This window comes from Mastomys coucha, unplaced genomic scaffold (genome assembly GCF_008632895.1).
Source record: "Mastomys coucha isolate ucsf_1 unplaced genomic scaffold, UCSF_Mcou_1 pScaffold23, whole genome shotgun sequence".
Taxonomy (NCBI): domain Eukaryota; kingdom Metazoa; phylum Chordata; class Mammalia; order Rodentia; family Muridae; genus Mastomys; species Mastomys coucha.
This window is the reverse complement of record NW_022196906.1, coordinates 117,942,112-117,965,263: the sequence shown is the minus strand read 5'-3', so window position 1 is coordinate 117,965,263 and position 23,152 is coordinate 117,942,112. Positions and strand designations below refer to the sequence as shown.

General features: G+C 42.7%; 2 protein-coding genes across 13 annotated transcripts in view; one reads left to right on the top strand and one right to left on the bottom strand.

Moving 5' to 3' along the window:
* Positions 1-12,695, top strand: part of Fyco1 (FYVE and coiled-coil domain autophagy adaptor 1) — a 70,143-nt gene extending 57,448 nt beyond the window's left edge. For all 3 annotated transcript variants that reach the window (XM_031345756.1, XM_031345755.1, XM_031345757.1), the window contains 3 exons: positions 4,632-4,842; positions 7,578-7,687; positions 9,658-12,695. In XM_031345756.1, the coding sequence (XP_031201616.1) occupies positions 4,632-4,842; positions 7,578-7,687; positions 9,658-9,733 (397 nt within the window). In that variant the 3' untranslated portion in view covers positions 9,734-12,695. The remainder of the gene's footprint in view (positions 1-4,631; positions 4,843-7,577; positions 7,688-9,657) is intronic.
* Positions 12,696-15,358: 2,663 nt separating this feature from the next.
* Positions 15,359-23,152, bottom strand: part of Ccr9 (C-C motif chemokine receptor 9) — a 106,559-nt gene continuing 98,765 nt past the window's right edge. For 8 of the 10 annotated variants that reach the window (XM_031345763.1, XM_031345762.1, XM_031345765.1 and 5 more), the window contains 2 exons: positions 22,482-22,526; positions 15,359-17,708 (listed from right to left, as the gene is read on the bottom strand). In XM_031345763.1, coding sequence (XP_031201623.1) covers positions 16,620-17,708; positions 22,482-22,502 — 1,110 coding nt within the window. In that variant the 5' untranslated portion in view covers positions 22,503-22,526 and the 3' untranslated portion in view covers positions 15,359-16,619. The remainder of the gene's footprint in view (positions 17,709-22,481; positions 22,527-23,152) is intronic. The other 2 variants (XM_031345764.1, XM_031345772.1) reach the window with 1 other exon arrangement.

The window sequence follows — 23,152 nt, the reverse complement described above, 5'->3', positions numbered from 1 at the left end:
CTCAGTCCAATGGTTGGCTGTGAGCCTCTACTTCTGTATTAGTCGTGTACTGTCAGAGCCTCTCAGGAAACAGCTATCTTAGGCTCCTGTCATCCAGCACTTGTTGGCATCCACAATAGTGTCCAGATTTGATGACTGAATATGGGTAGGATTCCCAGTTGAAGCAGTCTCTGAATTGTCCTTTCTTTAGTCTCTGTTCCATAGTTAGCCTCTACAACTCCTTCCATGGGTATTTTGTTCCCCCTTTTAAGAAGGAATGAAGTAAAGACACGGACACATTACAGGAGTAGATAAAGAAAAAGCAGGCTTTCTTAAGAAAAGTTAACAAAAAGAAAATGAGAAGAATTCTAAGATAGGAAAAAACATTGAGCTGTTTTCTGGAGGCAGGACTTGTAGCAGGGTGAGGCAAAGACTGAGGTGACTTCTATTGATATGGGCTAATTCTCTGAGCATATCACAAGCCAAGCAAATTGAAGAATTGTGCATCCTGTATACTTTCCTCACCCAGCTGGGGATATAATTGTGTGTTCTTCACATGCTGCTTACCCAGGGGAGCAATCACGTTTTGAAGCTTCCCGCTCATCTTTGACTAGTTTTGCTAGCTGTTGGTGTTGGCTGTCTGTCGGCTGCAAGCTGTCTAGCTGTTGATTTTACAGGTGTTGCTGATCTCAGAGCTCCATGGAGTCTATTAGTAGCTCATTAAACTCCTCTCTTCATTTGTACTTGAATGTGGCCAGTTTGTAGGGCTTATTTCATTTTGTTTTGTTTTAGACAGTGCTTGGAATTGAACTCAATCTCATGAGACAGGCACTCTAACACTGAGCTACATCCCAACCCCACTGGCTTATAGTTTTACCATGGACTCTTGTACTTGTTTGTGGAGAGTTAACACCAACTCCTGTCACACCTACTAAGATGTGGCTGTGGTTTTTCTGTATTGCCACATAGCCAGGTCTTTGTCTACAGAGCTGGATGAGATTTCCTCGTGGGGTGTCTCCTTTCTTACTACATGGAAGATTCATGTTAGGAACTGCTCTTACCACAGTTTAGTGTGTTGGAGTTAGCTGAATTAGAACCAAGAATATGTGAAAGGGCAACAACCCCTTGTTTGGGCCTTTGTAGAAGTGGGAATAAGCAAGAGATGTATATATGTTCTTCAGTAGGGCTGTTGTGCAGTAGGAACCAGCTAGTGCTTTATGCATACCCCTTTGTGGAAGTGGGAGCCAGCCAGGTCATACAGACACTGGCTTTTCTCCCCAGAGCCCCGTCCTTCCTCTTATGTGGTCAGCTTGACTATCACATACCCAGCTGTAAGCTCTTGTTTTCTCCTTCCTAGGTATTTTAGGCCTGATGTCCATTTTAACTGCATCAGAGGCTTCAGCTTGTACTTTTTATTTTTAAAGCACAATTTACATATATTAAGCTTGTCCTTTAAAGTGTATAATGGTTAGATTTTTAATAAATAATGTAGTATAATTAAAAAAACATGACTAAGAAATCAGTCTGTCACTAAAATGTTCCCTGTGCTTCTTTATAATCTTCCTTCTCTGCCTCTATCCTTTTTTTTTTTTAATATTACTTTTTGTGTTGTCAATGGTAGCTTTTTGGTTTGTTTTATACACACACACATGGGTGTTTTACCTACATACTTATCTGTGTAAACCTGACTGGTGCCCACAGAAACCAGAAGAAGGCATCATCAGATCCCCTGGGATTAAAAATTAGACAGTTGTGAGCTACCATGTAGATGCTAGGAATAGAATCCTACTGAGCAGCCTCTCCAGCCCCATTTTATTATTTGGTGGTTGTTGTTTTTATTGTAAGAGCAATGAAGTTTTGTTGTAGAAAATAGAAATGATCAAACTATTTTGATCAATCTAAATACCAAACAAATAGTCCTTATTTGGGAGTAACACTGCAATGGGAATCAATACCTAGTAACCTGTGTGACAAATGAACGTTTTTAGAGAAACAAGAGGAAGACTCCTGTTTTGAATCCTTAGCTACCATGCTCCAGAACAAGGGTGGTATCAATCTACCATTAGACACACAGCTGTGCAGAGATATGTTCTGTTATATGCAATTGCAGGGGCTTTTGTGAAAGTTTGTAGTTCTAGAAGACTTCTGTGCTTGCTCATAAGAATGAGATTTTCTCCTTTAAAATCTGTTGCTTTTCAAAAAAGTTTTGGCTAAAAGTGACTCCAGTAGTTTTTTTATTATTATTATTATTATTATTATTATCATCATCATCATCATCATCATCATCATTATTATTATTATTATTATTATTATTTTAGTATAGTGCAGGCTTTTAGGGGAGAAAAACTTGCAAGGGGTGGAAGTCTCTGTAGGAATCAAAATTAGATCCGACCTTCTACTTATAAGATGGATCAAGTTTGGGCAGAAGAGGTTGGGGGAGGAGCACAACACTGGAAATGACTCTTTATTCTCACTGCTTTCACCATCTACTTTTATAGACATATATACTGGTAGTCTTTGACATGAATTTTCTAAGTTTTTCACTTACATTATTATTACTGGTTTATTTTAGTTTTTTAAGACAGGATCTCATGTAGTTTAGACCTAAAACTTGCTATGTAGACTGAGGTGATCTTGAACTACCATCCTACTGCCTCTGCCTCCAAATGTGGGTTATAGCCCCTAAAAGCAGTTTTTTGTTTGTTTGTTTGTTTTGTTTTTCAAGACAGGGTTTCTCTGTGTAGCCCTGGCTGTCCTGGAACTCACTCTGTAGACCAGGCTGGCCTCACACTCAGAAATCTGCCTGCCTCTGCTTCCCAAGTGCTGGGATTAAAGGTTTGCACCACCACTGCCCAGCTCTAAAAGCTTTCCATGTTTTGTAGCTTTACTATCACTTGGCACCATAGAGTTAGTTTTTCCAGTGATAGTTCCAGTGGCTGTACTGTCATTGCTGAGAAGAACCATTCACTCTTCTGCTAACATTTATTCATTACTACATCAAGCACACTAGGACACAGAGAAGACAAAAGACCCTTCTGGGGGCAGATTTTATGTTGTGCTGAGTAATGACAGACAGTGAATAAGGAAAATGCACAAACAAGAAAATAAAATGTGATGTTTGAAATATAAGAATGTAACCGAAGAGTAGGATTAGAGGAGAGAAGGATTTGCAGTTTCATGTAGACTACACTACAATGGTATGACTTGAAGTATGTGAAGAAGTTGCCAGAGAGAATAGTATTTCAGGCAGAAGGAACAGCCAGGACAAAGCCTTTAAAAAAAGATATTGCCTACTAAGTTAAAGGTGTTAGAAATAATTTCTGGAATGCAAAGAAAGAGAAAAAGACCACCACGCCAAATGAAGTGTCTGGACAAGGCAAACATTATTCTTGATGAAAAGGGTGTGCTTGAAAGAGCAAACACACAAGAGACAGGAAGTGTGTTTGGTATTTCTTATAATATAGGTGGAGACTCTGTCTTTTCCCTATTGGTTTAATTTGGTTGGCTAGTCTTACACAGCAAATAAAGGAAGAAGGAGAAAGAGGTCCCTGTTTGAAGAGAAAAGGGTCCCTGTTCCTGGCCATCAAATTTCTGGAATATAGATAGCAGTGAACCTTTGTGTAAACAAAGCAAGCATATTACTAGGAGAAGGTGAGTAAAAGTCTTAAGACTTATTTGCATAAAAGTCTTAAGATGGAGGAGATAAAAAGACTCAAAGACAGTGCCCTAAATAAAAGTTTTATAGTATTTGATAGAAAAGACACATATTTGATATTTCTTAACAAGAGTATGAAAAGGAACCAGTGTAAGTTGAAGCAGAGGATAAGGAAGACAGGATCCAAATGAGCAGAAGTTCATATCAATGTGGCCTTATTAGCCATTGTAAAGACTTGGGTTTTAATATGAGGGGAACAAGAATCCAAAAATCATATTTGGAGCTGAAGAGTTACTTGATTTACATTTGAAAAAGGGATTATGTTGGTTGGTTGTTGTATAAAGAAGACATGGTGCAGCCAGGGCAGAAACAGTGAGGCCTGTTTTGGGGGGAAAGTATCATAAGAATCCTGGAGAGATGACTCAGAAGTCAGGAGCATTGATGTCAGGGTTACTGCAATGGCCATGTGAGAAAACATGGTTATTCCCATTCTACAGACTTGGAAAATAAAACTCAAGACAATTGTGAAATCTGACCCACACTCTCTCAGGTTTGACCTTTCAACCTCTTGCACATAAATCTGCAAAGAGAGACTGTGGGAGGTATGTCTAATTAGGTGAAAGGAAGAGGCAGAACTTAAAGGGAGAAAGAGAGTGGCTGAGCTGTGGGGCAACCTCACAGGGGTTATAGGCATAAGGGACTCAGAGCAAATCAGGCTGCCCTGGCACCACAACCCCACCCCGACCCCACTCCCACCCCCCAGTTTCTGTGAGCTTTCAGCTCCATGTGGACAAGGCTGTCCTGTATCTTTCAGAGCCGTGATTCAGTGTCAGGAACTATGCCAGCTGTATGATAAGCACTCAAATGAAAGCTTTTGTCTGAGCTGAGCATCTCATAAACATGTTCATCAGAAATGCCCAGGCCTACCAAGAGTCTCAAATCTCCTGTTACCTCAGATAATCCATTAAACAGGTCTGTCTTTGAACTTTTATTTTAGGATCAAATTACCCCTCACAGTAGAGGAGATCACCAGCTTTGGGGAGGGCAACAGGGAGCTGTTTGTGAGGTCCAGTACCTACAGCCTGATTCCCATCACCGTGGCTGAGCCTGGCCTTACCATCAGCTGGGTCTTCTCTTCTGATCCCAAGAGCATCTCCTTCAGTGTGGTCTTCCAAGAGACAGAAGACACGCCACTCGACCAATGCAAGGTAGGCCACTCTCCCTACCAGTGTTCTTAGCGTGCTCCAGGTGCCTGGGCAGACCTTCCCCAGACCAGGCAAAGCACCTAAAGCTTGATTACCTTGGGGAAAGATAACCCAGAAGTCAAGTTCAGGAGAGCTGTCTTCACATGGCTGAAGGTTACTTCTGGGCCTCATGTGTTCGTTTGACCTTAGAACAGAGCTGTAGGTAAATCTCAGAGACATACAAGATACAGGATTCAGTTTAGTGATAACTTTCTCACAGAGCTCTATAGAGCAGGATTGGGATGCTTTGGGAGGTATGAGCTCCATCTCCAGTTATATTGAATGTTTCATACGTCACCTACAAGCAAAGGAAGCCCACTATGACTTGGGCACTTGAGCTTGATAAAACCCAGACTTATTCTAGGTATAAAATGTTGGCAGTGCAGGACTGCAGTTCTTAACCATATGGCTATCTATACACTAGAAACCCATGGAGAGCCTTTAAACCTTAATCCTTAGGCCAAAGCCCAAACTACTAAATCAGGTTATGCAGGCAACCTTCAGCAACTCCACTGAGCAGCCCAAATTGAGTAATTCAGAGTCACAAAAGAGCTGGATAGACAAAGGCAAAGGACAAGACTATGCTAACTAAAGCTTAGGGAGTGCAGGTTCACTGTGGGTTAAAGAAGAGGGATTTCCATGCCTAGCATCTTAGTTCCCACATTTGTAAAGCAGAGAGTAGAAATGCAAGTTGAATTTGAATCCTGAGAAAAAAGAGTGGTAAAACCTGTCAGACACATTGGGCTGGAGCAAAAAGTGAGCTATAGGCAGTTGATGTCCTACATAGTCAACTGGCAGAGGCTTTTTTGATCCACCTGGATAGAAATCAATTATGGGTAGGCAAGGGGCTCTTCCATGCTGATTTTCAGCAACTTTTCTTTCTCTGTGTTTAGCAACAGTAGGCAGATAAAGCAGCAGCAAGTGAAACTCTGTTCTGTCATAGTCCTCCTGCAGATCTCAGGTGCCAGGCCCTTATCTCTATAAGTGTCTTTGTGCTACAGGCTTCTCCCTTGCCCTGCTGTCTACCCATCAGTCATCGTGACTGATGGATCTTAGGGACCTGGTTCAGCCAGCCTTGTCTCAGACTTCCAAAGTGTCCTTCCTAGGTTTAATGGCCACCACTGTCCCTTCCCAAAGTGAACACAAGGGGGCATAGAAAGCCTATGTCTAGAATACTTAGCTGTTCCTCTGCCCTCCCAGGCCCAGTTCACCAGTCAGCTACAGAAGATACTATTTTCACTGCCTGTGGTTCCCTGAAAAGTCAGGAGCCTAGATAGCCTATCTCCTGGTCTACATCTCTAGTACCTATTCAGGGGACTTCTCACACGCCCTTGAACAGCCTAGGCCTTTCAGAAAATAGATGGTTGTACACAGGTCTTATAACAATATATAAGAACCTGGGTCCTTGGACAAGTAATAGTTGAGCTCTTACTGTATCCCAGATTCTGTAGAGTCTACTGGGGATAAAAGATACAGGATAACACCCAAATCTGTTCTTGAAGCATTCTAAGTATAAACAAAAAGAGAGAGACCTGAAAAAAATCAACACCTGTTATTCCAGGTAGGAATCACAATATGGGTAGGCAAGCATTGATTGTAGGTACACCTGGAAGGGAATACTGACCAGGGAAGGGGAAACCCCTGTGCCTACAGTAAAGGCCACACTGACTAAGACTGTCTCACTAGAAGTTCAGGGAGTTGGATAAAAATAGTCACTTCTGACGTCATTTGCTATGTTAGGAGCTCAAAGGAGCTGAGAGAGTAAGCACTTGATAGGCTATCAAATTAGAATACTGGTATCTCTTCCTGTCACATCTTCAGTTTTATTTGTTTCTCTTTGTTTATTATTAGGGGAAGGAGATACATTCATGGCATGTACATGGAGACCAGAGAATAACTTTATAGAATCAGTTCCCTTTTTTCACCTTTGTACACGGTTTCTAAGTTGTCAGACTTATAAGACAAGCTCTGTTACCTACTATCCACTTTGCTATCCCATATAACTTCAAGTCTAAGATTAGGCCTGTGCTTTAGCTGATACTCAGGTAGAAGACCTTGTCCCAATGGCGATAAAATTGACCATCCAGGAATTAACCCTATTCCACACACTGTATGTTCAGATTTGCCCTCTGGGGACAAATTTGTGATTCTGAAAGAATAAATAGGAAGCTAAGAATCAGACTTGGAAAGATAAAAATTGCATGGACCAGCTAGGACCAGACAAAAGAAGGGGCCATGGTGATACCATGTGAGAGGCCTTGGGTAGAGCCATGGCTGTATTTCCCAGAGGGAAATGAGCCCAGGAGCTTTATAGAGAGCCTGGATGCCAATATGGAAGAAGGACTCAGTGTCCTGTGAGTACTAAGGACAGCACTCAGGCCTACTTGAGGCATCTGGTCAAATGGACATAGAGTTAGCCCTGGCTTCTTGAAGCATGAAAGTTCTGTTTCTTCAGGTGGTAGAGCAGCTTGACACCAACAGTCAGGGATGTGTTCTAGAGTCACAGTTCATGACTCTAGAGGAAACTCATACCTAGCATCCCTCTATAGTGAGTAGAATAGGTGACAGCCCACCCTTGCTAGGGCCAGGTTCTAGTCCCAGCCCGATATAGCTATGACCTCATTCAGAGTGCTAGCTTGCCTAGAGGACTCACAGGAACCTCAGCTTCTGTGATACCTTCCCATTGCTCTCCCTGCCAGGTCCTCATTCCCACCACTCGATGTAATTCCCACAAGGAGAGAATCCGGGGCCAGCTGAAGGTCCGAACTCCTGGCATCTACTTGCTCATCTTTGACAACACCTTTTCCAGGTGGGTACCTCAGTTAGTCATAGCATCTCATGCATCCACCTGTATATGCATCATTGCCTCTATTCTCTAGCATTGAGATAGACACTCAGAATCAAGACTTAGTTGTCAAAGTTTTTTGTTAGTGATTCTGTAATTTAGTGATTCTGTAATTGTTCACTGCTCATGGTATATAAAGCAAGTCTGTCAGTTACTTTTCTGTTGCTGTGATAAAACACTACAATTAAAGGCAACTAAAAGAAGGAATTTTAGTTTCAGAGGCAGAATCCATAATGGCAGCAGGCAGCCAGGGCAGGAATCAGACAGATCATGTCTTTATTCAAATGCAGGAAACAAAGAGAACATACTGGAAACAGGGCAAGGCTATAAATTCTCAAAGGTCCCCTAGTAACATACTTCTTTCAGCAAAGCTTGACCTCCTAAAAGCTCCACAGCCTCCCCAAACATCGTCACCAGCCAGGCACCAACTGTTCTAATATGTAAGCCTATAAGGGACATTTTTCATTCATTTCCAGTAATAGGCCAACACTTACAGGGTCTTACCATATACCAGCCACTCACTTCTACCATACAGCTTCCTCCTCTTCTAGAGAGCTAAGGACTGGATGGTAGAATAGTGATGCTCTAAGTCACATGGCTAACGGAGGTGTCAGACCTGAACCAAGCACCTGGCTCTAAGCTAGCCTCATCTTAGTTGTGCTCACCTCTCTCAGGTTGATTCCTACTGCCACACCCGCCACAGAAGGACTTTGAGAAATCCAGGAAAAGCCAAGAGCACCTGAATATAAAAGAAAGAAATGAGACAAAAAAGGACAAACCCTCTTGGCCATGTTGTGTGTCACAGGAGCAGCCTTTGCCATCTTGAGCTCCCCAGTTGCTTCAGGCAGTACTGAGGCTCAGCTCAGTATGATCTCAGGAGTGGTCAGCATGAAACTATAAAAGGGAATGATAGCCAGGTAGCTAGAAAAGGGGACAAGACAGAGCACCCATATAAACAGCATCTGTCCTGTATACAAGTTGAGACATTTGTTCCTAAGGAGGGCTTCTGGTCTTCTAGATAACTTCTTCACTGGGACTGTCTCTTGAAACAGACCTGTCTTGCCTGTGACTATCTGCCTCCCTCATAGGCATTTGGCTTTCAGCAGAGTAACTTGATAGGATACTCTAGGCAAAAATTATTCCCATAACCTACCTCAGTTCCTCAGGCCTTGAACTCTCAGGCCTGTGCACAAGGTTGTCTACTACCCAAGAGGCTGGAAGCAACCTTCCCATTTGTCCTGTGTTGCCCTGGGTACTAGAATTCTCTGCCTGAGTATGCAGGACTTTCTGGAGTATGGCCAGCCTTTCCAGGAAGCTGTCTGTGGACTCACTTAGCAGTGAGGGGCAGGGTTAGGAAAGGGCCAGTGTCCATATAGCCCTGTTGTTCTTGCTGCAGCTCTAGTTAGCCATTGTCAGTGTCTTACTGAGCCTTGATCGCGGTACAGAGAGAGAAGTGGCAGGGCATCAATGCAGCCTCCCACAGGCTTCTGGGAAACTTGGGTGGCATAATACACTGGAGAATGCACTCTGCCCATAGCACATGAAGATTAGACCTGATACAAACATCTTGTACATTCTGGCCTCTGCTGAGACATCCCATGACACCTACTTCATCTCCCCATGCAGTCCGGACCACTCGTACCTCAGAGCAGCTAGACAAGTGAGGGCAGAGACTTGCAGCCACACTCTTCACTCAAGCCCCAAGAAGCCTGTAGTGAGAGTACTTGGACCTTCTGAAGAGAGGGAACTGTACTAGACTAGATGGGCAGATGATGGGATAGGGAAACAAGGAACACTAAAGTGGTCCATGAGTTGTGTCTAGTCCCCTTGGAGACTTTGGCTCCTATACCCAGCCAAGCACAGTCAGTGACATGAGGCCCCAAAAGAAGCTGCACTAAAAGTAACACCTTCATTCTCGATTTTTATTTCTTCAGATTTATCTCCAAAAAAGTATTTTACCACCTGACTGTTGACCGGCCTGTGATCTACGATGGAAGCGATTTCCCATAGCATCCGTACCTGAACTTTAATTAGCTCTTCATCATCCACAGGAAACACTACTACTCCTCACCTATCTCATTAAACATGTACACACACAATGTACACACACACACATACCTGCAAATTTTTAAATATTAAAAAATTAGAAGCAAAGGAAAGAAAGTCAGCTGTGCCCCAGCTCAGCAGTTCTGCAGCTTTGGCAGAGGCCTTGGGCTCCACAATGTACTTAGCTCCATGCAGCCATTACTCTCAAGTTCCAGAGCTCTTAAAAACAAGGTACAGGATTCAACCTTTTCACCCAAAGGGACACCATTATCCTCACTTGGAATCACAGTTGGTATTTTTCAGGCCAGAAGTGGTCTTAATGGTATATCTACTCTCAACTCTCAACAGCCAGGATTATAGGCCAAGGGCCACTGCCCTGGCCACTTTGTGAAGCCTTGGGTAGTCCTAGGAGAAAAACACTACAGGGCCATCATGTCAAAGATGCCCCATCCCTTAATTTCCCCATAAGCAGGGAATTCCACTTAGCAATTTTGGGGAGGCCTGAGTTTTGCTGTTCTCCTGAGCCTTTGTCTACTCAGGGGCTTTGTCTACTCAGCAAGGCCACTCAGCAGATCTAAATAATGCCCCCCTCTCCCCCCACCCCACCCACACACTCTCAGGAACCAACCAGAGGGTCTAGGAAAAGCAACTACTACATGAAGGCTTCAGCTCTGCATATGGACAGCAGGAGTACAAATATAAGCTAAGTTCCCTTCAGTGGTACCAAAGTTCATGTGTCAGCCTATAGCCCATCTTTGATATAAACTAGAATTTCTGCCTCAGCAGTAGACAATTGTTTACTAATGAGCAGAGCCAGGGTAAAGAACTACTTTCAGTACCTGAAATCTTTCTATTAAAAGTCTTTGGTAACTTAAGAAGCGACATAGTTGAAGAACAGGACATAACTTCCATTTGCCCTCCATCTCCCAGTCACTCCCTCCCCATTTGCCTACTTCCTACTAGTCAGCTCACCTCAGACACTGCTGAAAGTTTGCTGTTTCCTTTTCTAGGACAGGCAAATAGGTAGCTTAGATAGCTTCCTGTTCTCTGTGGCTCTTTTTTACTCCTACCACCAAGAATTTACCCTGGATGGCAACTTTGTTCAGTGTGAGGCCAGCATGTTCAACTGAGCCTTTGAAGACTACCCTAGGTCCTTGTGGTTCTGTATGTGACCTGAGATTGCTGAAGGCCAAATCCTCTTACCTTTGAACCCTTCTACCCTCTTGCAAATGGAATGCTGAAGCCAGCTTGTTCACTAGGCCAACAGCATCCAGTACCAAATAGGATCTTATTATTATTGTGTGGCTTTTTCAGGGCATATTCGAGACACTGGCCAAACTCATGGCCTTCTGCTGGTAACTTGGTCACTGCCACCATCTTCATCAAGAGCCATCATTCACTGAGTTGCTGCTGTGTTAGTGGCCTGGGAGGGGCCTGAGACCTTACATTTGAGTTCATCCTGAACTCTTTCACTCATCAGGAGGCCCATGTGGTTCTTGTGAAGCTGAGACCTGAGGTGAGAGGCTCCAGTGCTGACTGCATAGTACTCCACTAGACATGTACCAACTCTGTTTTTAATAGTATATTTTTGTGCTAAATGGGCTTTGTACTGTACATGCTGAGCATTAGGTTACTAGAGGACATTTGGCCCTGTTTAAGTGTGCCTTTCATACATAGCTTTATTGTTTTAAGTAGTTCCCAAGTTTACTGGGGTTTAGTCATTGGAGTAAATTTTTGAAAAATGCAATTGACAACTGAAGAATCACTAAGGAAAATGGTGTCCCAGCTGGACTTAATTACACTAAAGATCATAAGGAAACATCCTTGAGATCTGGGTGATTCTTTTCCTAAGGGTAGCCTCTCTTCTAATGACACAGCCTTTTCATAACAGTCTTGTCAGTAGTGTTGCCAGCTGCCTGTTCGCCAGTACCACTGAAGCACTACTAGACCTCACCCAAGAAATAAACTAGCCACCCAGACACGGGCATGTGTCTGAATCAGAGTGGCCCTCCATGTCTAAATGGACTTTGAGAGTATTGCTGACAGAAGCACCCAGGATTCTAGCTAGTCCTAGACCAAGAGCAGGTAAAGGAATTCTCAAACAGGAATCTGGAACGGAAAATCTCCATGTGGTTTTGGAAGTAGAAATGAAGAGCCATATATAAATAAAAATGTTACTTCTGAACAATTTCAATTGTCCCCCCCAGGTAATCAAGCCACTCCTGGCCCAAAGAGAAGGAAATCGTGTAGATATGGTTTGATGTTCATAGGGTTTTGTTTTTAAACTCAGACTTGATGTTTCAACCTGTGAGAATTCTTTAACCTGAGAACAAACATTCTTGGCTCACAGGTTTTGGAAAAGAAGGCAGAGAGACATCTCTGGAGAGACATTTTTGACTCCTCAGATCCAGGGAGTGCAATACAAAGACTGTTGAGTGCTGCTTACATTTACAAAAGCGAACACTACTTGGTAGAATCTTAGCACAATTTCCTCGTCTCATTTAATTTCCTCTAAGGAAGCAAGAAAGTTAATTCATAATTTCCTTTTCCCCCTCAAGCACTTTTTAAATTTCCAGAGACCTCTCTGATCAAGGGGCATTTTTAGAGCCTTTTTGATGTGTGTTTAATCTCAATGTTCTTTTGGTGACTGCAGTGACACTGAGCCTCCATGGGAAGGCTTAACAGTTAGAGTGCACTTTAACTCATTAATCCTCACTTCATGTGGCCTTATAAGATAATGGGACAAGGAACCCATTTCATTCTTACCTGCCAAAGAGTTATATAGAAGCACATCAAACACCAGCACTTCATCTGCACAAAGGGATGAGACTTTGGCATCCCCAAGTATACTTCTTTAATAGTGTGTGCTATGCCATTTGGAAATATTTTTTAACCTCAGGTTTTAAATAAAGCAAATACTGTGGCATTTGGAGTAGCACTGTCTTTTATTCCTCTCACAAAAATAAGTTGTAAAATGAGCAACAGAGCTACCCAGCAGGAAGCAGAACATCTCACAGGGGCCTGCAGATAAGAGTGTGACAGATAGATCCTGGCAAACTTCCTGGTCCTCTCTGAGGTACTGCGACCTGCCCAAGCCTGTGATTCCTTCCACCTACCATCCTCTGCCATTCATAAGGCTCCAGACTTTATCTCTCATGGCATCAGAGTGCTCAAACTTTTCAACCTGCCAAAATAAAGTTTAAAAAAAAAAAATCCCAGCACTTGAGAGGCAGAGGCAGGTGGATTTCTGAGTTCGAGGCCAGCCTGGTCTACCAAGTGAGTTGTTCCAGGACAGCCAGGACTACAAAGAGAAACCCTGTCTCAAAAAACCAAAAAAAAAAAAAACCCACAAAAAGTCACACACGGTTCAAGCTCATTGTCAGTAAGCATGTGGCATTAATGCTTTGCTTAAAGAGAGCAGCACTCCAGCCGCAGTGTGTGCTGCATTTGCTCAGCAGCCAGGAGGCTGGAGACAAGCCCAGAGAGCTAGAGCTGCTCACTCCCACACTGTTCCTAAATTGGTGCTCATTTGAGATGACCAAGGATGCCATCCCTTGAGTATCGCATGCCTAAAGAACACCCCCCTCCCCAGCACATGTCCTGTTCCCTTCCTCCAATCTTCCCCTTGTCTAGATTTTCTTGTGCTTGCTGCTTGGATTACTCACATTTCCTATAACTCTTAAGCTCTCCCTTGAGGGTAAGGAACTCTTGTCATCTTCATCATTATCATCCCCCACTGTGTGAAACAATAAGTCAGAACAAAAGGACTAAAAGAAACACTGTACCAGTAAAGATCCTAGTCAGTTGGTGCATGTCTATGTGTACATGTGGAGGCCAGAGGTTGATATCAGGTGTCTTTCTTCAGTGATCACCACCCTTACCCTTTTTTAATACTCTGTTTTTCTTGTATGTATGTATGTGTACCACATGTGTGTTTGGTGCCCATGGAAGCCAGAAGAGGTATGCCGGATCCCTTAGAACTTGGGTTACAGACAATTGCAACCACCATATGGGTGCTAGGATTTGAACCTGGATCATCTGAAAGTAGCCAGAATCAAGGGTTCTCTGGTCCTTTACCTTAATTTTTGAAACAGGTTCTCTCACTGAATCCAGAGCTAAGCATCCCCTAGACCTCCAAGAACTTCTTAACACTAAGTGCAATTATTTCATTAGATATTGTACAAAGCCTGTGTTTCCTATAGTGTTCTCAAACTCCCCATCACAAACCACAGGGGGAAAGCTTGGAATTGTTTTCTAATTAATGTGTACTTACTTACTTCAACACCCACTAAGCCTCTGTCATAGAGTCTTTTATGTCAGTAATTCTTCACAAGCATATAGATTAAGCAAGTATATTGAAGGTTCACCCTGCTTCTTTCTCTGCCCCTCCCCTTCAGCACCATTATGATTCTGGGACAAAAATGTTAGAACTACATCAAATGAGCACTCAAGAGCAAACAAAATGCTACCTGTGTGGTGCAGTGGCTGTATAGGTATGTGTTGTAGTTTGAATGTGTAATACTATGACTATATAGGTGTGTGTTGTAGTCTGAATGTGTAATGTAGTGGATATTTGTATTGTGGCTGTGTGGATATTTGTTGTGGTCTGAATGAGAATGGCCCTCACAGAGTCTTATGTTTAAATGCTTGCTCTGCAGTGGGTGGACTGCTTAATAAGGATTAGGGAGTGTGGCCTTGATAGAGGAAGTGTGTCATTGAGGGTGGGTTTTGATGTTTCAAAAGCCCACACCAGGCCCAGTCTCACTCTACTGCTTACCTATGGATCATGCATACGTGTTTCAGCTCCATGCTTGCCTACCTTCATGCTCCCCACAATGATGATCATGAACTAACTCTCTGAAGCTGCAAGTAACTCTCCCAATTAAATGCTTTTTCCTATAAGTTACCTTGGTCGTGGTGTTTCTTCACAATAATAGAACAGTAACTAAGACAGTATAGCTTATACTTCTTGCTCATTCATCCAAGTTCCTCAAAAGGGCAGATATCTGGATCTCCCAGAAATGACAGGCAATGATTCAGATGGCTCTGACCTTATACTGACCTTGGTTTTGGAAGCTGTGCCTGTCATATTTGGGGCTCACTTATCACTTTCTGCTGAACTACCTGCTGACCTTCCCAGAAATGCTCACTTTGTGTCTTAATATGTATGTGAAAGATGAATGTAGGCAGAGAGAAAAAGAACTTGATTGGCTTGGTGGCGTAAAAGTTTACCAGTCTTACCTTTTACAATTACTTTATTTCTATCTAATCTTAAACTGTTCACAATTATAATATTGAGAAATGGTAAAACAAATAGCAAATGATGAATATTTGTAAATATATATTACACAACACATTTTAAAGATATGCAATGATTTTTCCAATGTGAGAAATTTATCAAGTAATTAAAAACATAGGTGGAAGGTAAATATAACATAGTTTTCTTTTTTCATTTTATTTTCATTTCATGTGCATTGCTGTTTTGCCTGTATGTCTGTGTAAGACTATCAGATCCTGTAGAACTGGAGTTAAATACCGTTTTGAGCTGCCATGTAGGTGTTTGGAATTGAACCCTGGTCCTCCTGGAAGAGCAGTCAGTGTTCTCAACCACTGAGCCATCTCTCCAACTCTTTGTCTGTTTACTTGGTTGGTTGGTCGGTCTGTCGATTGATTGGTTTTTGTGATAAGGTTTCTCTGTGTAACCAGCCCTGGCCGTCCTGGACTCGATTTTTAGTCCAAGCTGGCCTTGAACTCACAGAGATCATCCTGCCTTTGCCTCCTAAGTGCAGGTATTAAAGGTTTACACTACCATGCCCAACCTACCAATTCTTCTTAATCTAAAATTAAAGGGTTGTAAACTGTTGGGACTACAGAGTAAGGAAAGGGGAGGTAGCAGGGAGGCAGATGCCCTCTGGGAGCCTCAGAAGGAAAGGACATGTCACTGCTAAGGAGAAGATGGGAGAACCTGCATCAAGTGTCTCTTGCCTGAGGAAGTCCCAAAGGCTAAGTTCCCACCATCCAAACATATTCTCCAGCTTAATTCTGTGAAGGCCATTTTCACCACATCAGGAAACAGGTTTGGACATGGCATCTTCTGCTTAACACAGAAGTGGACTGGGAGCAAGACTCCAGGCAGTGTGATGTGGTCAGTTGTACATGGCCTGACCAACCTGTCAAACAGATGGCTCCAAACTAGGAACAGTGGTTCTTTCTCCCTGGCTCAAAGGAGACCAAGGAAATCAATTAGAATGGCATTCAACCTCATAATGTTTGAGTGTATTCTAAATTTAAAAAAAAAAATCTGTAGGTAATGAGACATACAAACACAGTCTTCTCACCAGTAGGACTATAGAGAATAAATCCTGAGGTGAATGTCAATACACCTTTTTTTGGGGGGGGAGGGGAGACAGGGGTGGTGAAAGGGGACTATGGTGGCAGCCAGTGTTCTGTCACCTCTGGAGAGAAGTTGCACCAGATCTGAAGAAACAGAAATTTGGAGCACTGAAGAAACTCAGTGGCTCCAAAACCCAGCTGCACTGATGATCAGCATGTGCAAGACTGGGGTATCCTCACTGCTGCTCAAGTATTCTCCTCAGAACTGCAGTTACTATAACCAAAAACCAGCTGGTGCCCTTCTGGAGTGATCAGTTTTGGAAACTTTGGCAGATTCTGACCGAGCATGATAAAGTTGTTTAGGCTCATCCCAGATGGATTGTTTTGGTTTTCCTGCCCCCCTACCCCCAGTTGTCTTAGTATTTGCTGTCTCTTTAGACTATGTTGTGTCTATATAGCTCATTATTTCAAAAAAGAAAAAAAAAAAAAAAGATCATATGCCCTGTGAGAAATTCTCTCAGAGGGAGAGAGCCCCTGAAGTTGTCTCCAGTAGCATAGAAGAAAGCTTCAAGCTACCCTCTCTCCTTGTGAATGAAACCCACTGGGCCTGGCTAATGCATCCCAGGTTCTTCAGGGTCTTCACCAGATCCCTGCGGAATCTCTCACCCACGAAAACATAGAGAACCGGGTTCAGACAACTGTGGAAGAATGCAATAGTCTGAGTAATCTGGAAGCAGATGTCAATATTGGTAGAAATAGTGCAGTTGGAGATGAACATGGTGTAGGCATCAACAGCCTGCACTACAAGAATGCAATTGTAGGGGAACTGGGACATAATGAAGACAGTGAGAACAGTGATGGTCACCTTGAGGGCCTTGTGCTTGGATGACTTCTTGGCCTGTACCAAAGTATGAATGATGATGGTGTAGCAGAAGGCCATGACCATGAAGGGGAGGAAAAACCCCAATGTGACCTTCAGGATCAAGACAGCTGACTTTAGCTTGGCATTCTTATCCTTAGGGTAGACCATGGTACATATGGCAATGCCAGATTCCCCACTGATTTGACTATACAGGATCTCTGGGGTGCAGAGCACAGCTGCCATCACCCAGATAGTAATGCAGACCATCTTGCTATACAGCAGCCGTTTCTGCCTCCAGACCTGAGCCTTCATGGCCTGTACAATGGCAATGTATCTGTCCACACTGATACACATGATGAGAAGCACACAGCTATAGAAGTTCATCTTGTACATGCTGTTCACAACCTTGCACATGAAGGTCTGGAACATCCACTGACCACCAGCAGCAATGGCCCAGAAGGGAAGAGTGGCAAGAAAGAGCAGATCAGCAATGGCCAAATTCAAAAGGAACATGTCAGTCATGGTCTTCACTCTTGTGCAATACCAGTAGACAAGGATGACCAGGCTGTTACCCAGGGTGCCCACCATGAACACAAGCCAGTATAGAGGTGGAAGGAAATGGCTCGCAAACTGCCTGACGTTGTTTTTCTTACAGAAGAAGCTGCTGAAGTTCAAATTCATGTAGTCATCTGTAGAAGCAGTGGAGTCATAGCTGTAGTCATCAAACATGCCAGGAATAAGGCTCTGGAAGGAATATGGATAGCATTCAGTCAAGGATAACTTTTGAGTGATCAGGTCTGATGGTAGATAGGATAACCTGACCCAAAACCAAAGCTCTATGATAAAACAAGAGGAGCATATGTGTTGGTAGGAGGACTATGCTATGATATAGTTTGGCTTGAGCATGTAAAATTTATAAAGTACTGGTCACCTAGTGTCATGATTTGAGGTGGGGCCTACTGTTGGTTATGTAATGGTACACTACAATAGAAGGCATTAATGAGTTTTCTTGGGATCCCAGTTCTTACAATAACCTGTTGTCATAAAAGAGGGGGAGCCTGGCCCTCAAATCTCTCTGACTTCCTATCTTGCCATATGACTGCATATTTCTTCTTTTTTGTTGTTTTCTGCCATACTGTGATATAGCTAGGAGACCTGTACCAGAGGTTGACCAGATGAGGCTGCCTAATCTTAGACCTTCATCCTCCCAAACTGTAAACCAAAGAAGTTTCTTTACATATTACCCTAAGTAAGATGCTTGGTTAAAACAATAGAAATTGATCAATGAAAGAAACATTTATTTAGTAAAGGTTAACTATCCATTTATAAGTGGTTACTATGCTATCTGCTAAAGATACCAGGTAACCAAGTCTGATTTCTACTTTCATAGAACTTAACTTATTCATAAAGGATACAGAGAAGCAAATGAACACTCACAGTGTGGATGACAAGTACTCTGATATGATAGGAAAGAGAGCTTTAGGACCACAATGGACATTTACTTGAACTGTGTGAGTGACTATGACATGTGATAGTCCTTTCCCCCAAGTATTCAACATCTGCAAATATAAAAATGTCAGCAGAAGCCCCTTAATCTAATGGAATCACAGCACCTCCAAGTTTCCTGAGAGCTCCACAAGAATAAACACTCATCTACACAGACAGTTGCATATACACATGGTGACACTCTCAATTACACACATAAATGTGAGCGCTGTAGAGGTTCCAAGGACTCTTGTTTTAACAAAAGCATTAAATTTTTCAAGACAGTAAACATTAAGTCAAGTATAAACATTCTTAAACACCTGAATCCCATGTGATTACAACTGTCACACACTCAGGGAACTGGTTCTGACTGGTACATACAGTCACATACATGGGGCACACATGCATTCCATACTCTCATATGCCTAAGCATGCCTACCCTCCTGCTCACATGCTCATCTACACATTCATGCACACAAACACACATGCATAAACACATCTATACATATATGCTAATGTGTCATTGTACTTCCTGTGGGCAATGTGCCATTGTATTTCTTGTGGGTGCCACTGCTAGAGAAGGGGATGGATAAAACCTGGGTGGGTAGATAGCTGGTGGAGGGTGCCAGCTCCAGAGCAAGGTAACTGTTGAATTATTGAAGCCTCCATCCCACATCCACATGAGCTCACCTCCTACTATCTCATCTTTGGGACTTCCATTAGACTTTATAATTTCACAGAGACTCTTAGTCACCGGTGTCTTGCCCTGGGGCACATTCTCTGCATTTCTTTTGTGAGAGGACAATCTCACAGTATTTCTTTTCCTTGATACAAGTGCAATAATTTTTAAGTTGTCTGTACTTGAACTAGACAATCTCTGTGAGGTTTTTTGTTTTGTTTTAAGTAGTTAATATTAGTAAATATATAAAGGTAATTGGTTAGTTTATGTGCACACATATTGGTATTAAATAATAAAATTCCACCACTTTTCATTAGCTGTGCTATATAATCCCCATATGCTTCTGATGGCCAACGGCCAACCAGCCTTTCCCAACCCCTGCAGTTGTTAAATACTGAAGAATCTGCATATTGCATTTTCATCTTTGAAAATTACAATTATCCAAAGCAGATTCATCTCTGGAAAGAGTTCCATAAAACTTTTTTTTAATTTAATTGCATATTGGCACAATAAAAGGCTCTTGAGATGTCCTTAAATTTTTTTCCTTAGTGTAACCCTCCTGGTTTGAGACCTGCCTCTGAGAGCCACACCTCTCTGCCCATCTCCTGCTATTCGCCACGCCTCCAACTGGGTTCTAGTTACATTCGAAAGCTCCACCCCCACAGTGTAACAAGGAAGTCGCTGATTGGACTATCACATGGACGTATTGTGGGGAGAGTGGTTTATGCCCCAGGTATTTTACCTGTTGAGGGAACAAAGGGGATTCATTAAATTCAATATGGCTGAACAGTAAACTCTGCTGTCTAATTTTTACCCTTGCACGCGTAAGTAGGTATTTCTGTGGCCACTCTCTCATATCTCCTTCTATCTTTTCCTATCTATTTCTAACTTCATATTCCAGGTAACCTACTGTTTTTACGTTGCTGCTGGACAGCGACACCTTAGCAATGTTTCCTTTACTTATTTGAGTATGGAGTATTATCTCTGTATGTGTGTATGGACACACATGTACATATGTATGTGTGGTTCTTATTAAATAGATACCAGAACATACTGGACGAGCTGATAAAAAGTAGTACATAGTATAGGAGGCTGATGCCTCCAGAATTCTGAAGCTGGTAGGAAATAGCATCCTGGAATGGCTCTTAAGAGCTCACTATTGTGAAAAACTGAACAAAACTCCTCTCTCTGTTTTAAATATATTGGTCACCAGGCCTGAGACACAAATTCTTAATTTAAATTAAAACTTCTCTCTATCCATACTATCATCTGAAAGCCCAGCATCAGAAGGAACAATCTCTGGTGCCCAAAAAGTCCTGCCAACATTGGACATGGGACCAGGTGAAAAGTCTCAGCTCCCTGGGAAAGCCAAGCTGAAAGATGAGGGGCCTGAGTAGACTTTGAAAGAAAAGCTTCGGGAATGGAAAATTAGTCTATGAGGGCACCTAGGCCCAGAACCAGGATGGTGGAAGACTTACAGGTGGGAAGAAAACATTTTGGAGGGATGTCAGTTAAGCTATGAAGATGATCAAGGATAATTAGCAGTCCACATAGAGATGAAGTGAAACTGCTTTTGTAGAGTTTGGTTATTCAAGGTTTTGGGGGAATTAGTTTTCTTACTGTTTTGTTTGTTTTTAGTATTTTCAAAATAGTTTTAATAGACTCTTAAATTATGCCAAGGTCTGAAAGCAAATAGCAAGCCCCTCCACATAAGCCATAGGGGAGGACATTTCTCAAAGGCACACACATTCACAAATGTAATTATCCCAGGACAGATTCAGATTTTTAATGGCAGTGTGAGTAAGGAGTCAAGAGAAGGAGGAAGGAAGGGAGGGAGGGAGGAAGGAAGGAAGGGAGGGAGGGAGGGAGGAAGGAAGGAAGGAAGGAAGGAAGGGAGGGAGGGAGGAAGGAAGAGGAAAAGTACATAAGAAAAGGGTCAGTTCAAGATGTGGTCTGGTCTCTGATGAGAAGCATGAGGAGCAAGTGGATGTCCTGAAGGACCCATGAGGTTGAGTAAGATAGGAAAGGTGGATCCCTGCACAAACACAGAGAAACCTGAATGCCTTCTGCAGGAGGCTGGAATACAAAGAATGACAAACATCCTAGGTCTCAGCATGCCTGAAGAGGAGAATAGAGAGTCAGGTTTTTTTGTTGGACTAGGATTACTGGCCCCAGTGCCTGCTGGAGAGATGGCTTGGTGATTAAAATACCTACATCCTTCATTTGTTCTCTGATTTGCTTCAGACCTAGAACCCTCCATCACTTCTCCCAGTATCAGCTTGCTGGTCAGTAACAGGGGCTGGCAGCATATGCAGCACCTGGCTTCTGTGGTCCATCAGGACTTCTCTGACCATGGAGGGTCATCACTGTTGGGAGCCACACCTTTTATTTAGGCTGCCTTTTCATGTTTAGCTATTTTCCAAAATCGCAAATGAGAAACCAAGAGACAGACATCTCAGAAGAAGCCTGCTCAGCATTGGTCTCTCAGCCTCAGAGGCCAAGAGCCAAATTCTACTGCAGAGAAAATCAAGGTTGCCTCCTCACCTTACTAGGATCAAATTAACAGTATGTAAAATCATATAAATATTCCTAGACAATACTACCATAATGGAGTGACATAAATAATTTTATTGACAACCTAATTCAGCCACCACATTCTGTAGGTCTTAGAAACCTACACAGTACTTTGAAGGAAAAGCTGTTCCCTCCACTGAAGTAGCTTAGTTTCCATTATCTACACGTAAAACATATTTTCCTTTTTACAGAAGTAAAATGAAAGCCTTCAACTATTGTGAGGTGCTTAGATTTTATTCTAAAATTAATTCATCCTATTTTTAATTACATTTTGTGTTAAAAAAAAAAAAAAAAGACTCCAGACAATGATTTGACCTGCTAAACTTGGTTCAGTTCTTAGCCTCTGGGGAAAATACCGCTATCAGCTTTTGAAAGAGCTGTGTGGTTATGACAAAAAGGCAAGTATTTCTCCACCACAGGGCTTTTATTAACAAAACAAGTGGGTTCTCTCTTTCCTTTGTGCAAGCATCAGAAAATATATGGGACAAAGCCTATTCCAGTCAAAGAGCACAAAACTCCTCTGCTATTAATAAAATTTAAATCTTAAGTTTTCTATATTCACAGCATGTCCCTCCCAATGCTGACTTTGTAGATATAGCCAGAAACATCCTGTATACTGATGGGCTCTGCTGACAGAGCACTTATCCTCGAGAACCACAAAGAAAATCCATCCCCACAGTAGATTCCTTTCCATAGCCCCATGCAAGAAGACCCAGGGAGTGAGAGTAAGTGTTCTGAGGCACCTGACATCATGACTGTGACATCACGACTATACTCACAGTGAGTTCTGTGGGTGTCATGGTCCGTCAAACGCCAATCAGCTTCTAGAAAGAAAGGGCAAAAATCAGAAAGAAGAAAAATTTACAGATGCACTCTGGGAACCAAACACCAAAGGTGGAGATTCAACATTAAACTTGCTTGTGTTTGTGATAAAAGTCACAAGAAAGCATTAAAATGAGCCAGTCCACACACCCAGAGGAAGCTCCACTCCCAGGAGGTCTAACACAACCAGGATCAGAGGTGAGGAGGACACAACACCTGTCCCAACACTAGGAGTAACTGGGACCAGCAGGACCCAGGCACATAGGAACTCCTCCATCCCAGTGGCACTGGTTCCTTCCAGTCTCTCTGAGCCGCTGTCCTGAGCAGACCTTGGGCACAAACTCTGCAGCCAGTTCCACAACACCCAGAGGAAGCTCCACTCCCAGGTGCTCTAACATACCCAGGATCACAGGATCCCAGAATGACAGGATCACAGAGACAGCTTGATTCTGAGGAGTTCTGACACAACCAGGATCACAGGAAGGCCAGGCTCCAGTCAGATTTAGCAAGGGCAGGTAGCACTAAAGATAACCAGATGGCAGGGGGCAAGCTTAAGAAAATAAGCAATACAAACCAAGGTTACTTGGCATCATCAGAACCTAATTCTCCCACCATAGCAAGTCCTGGA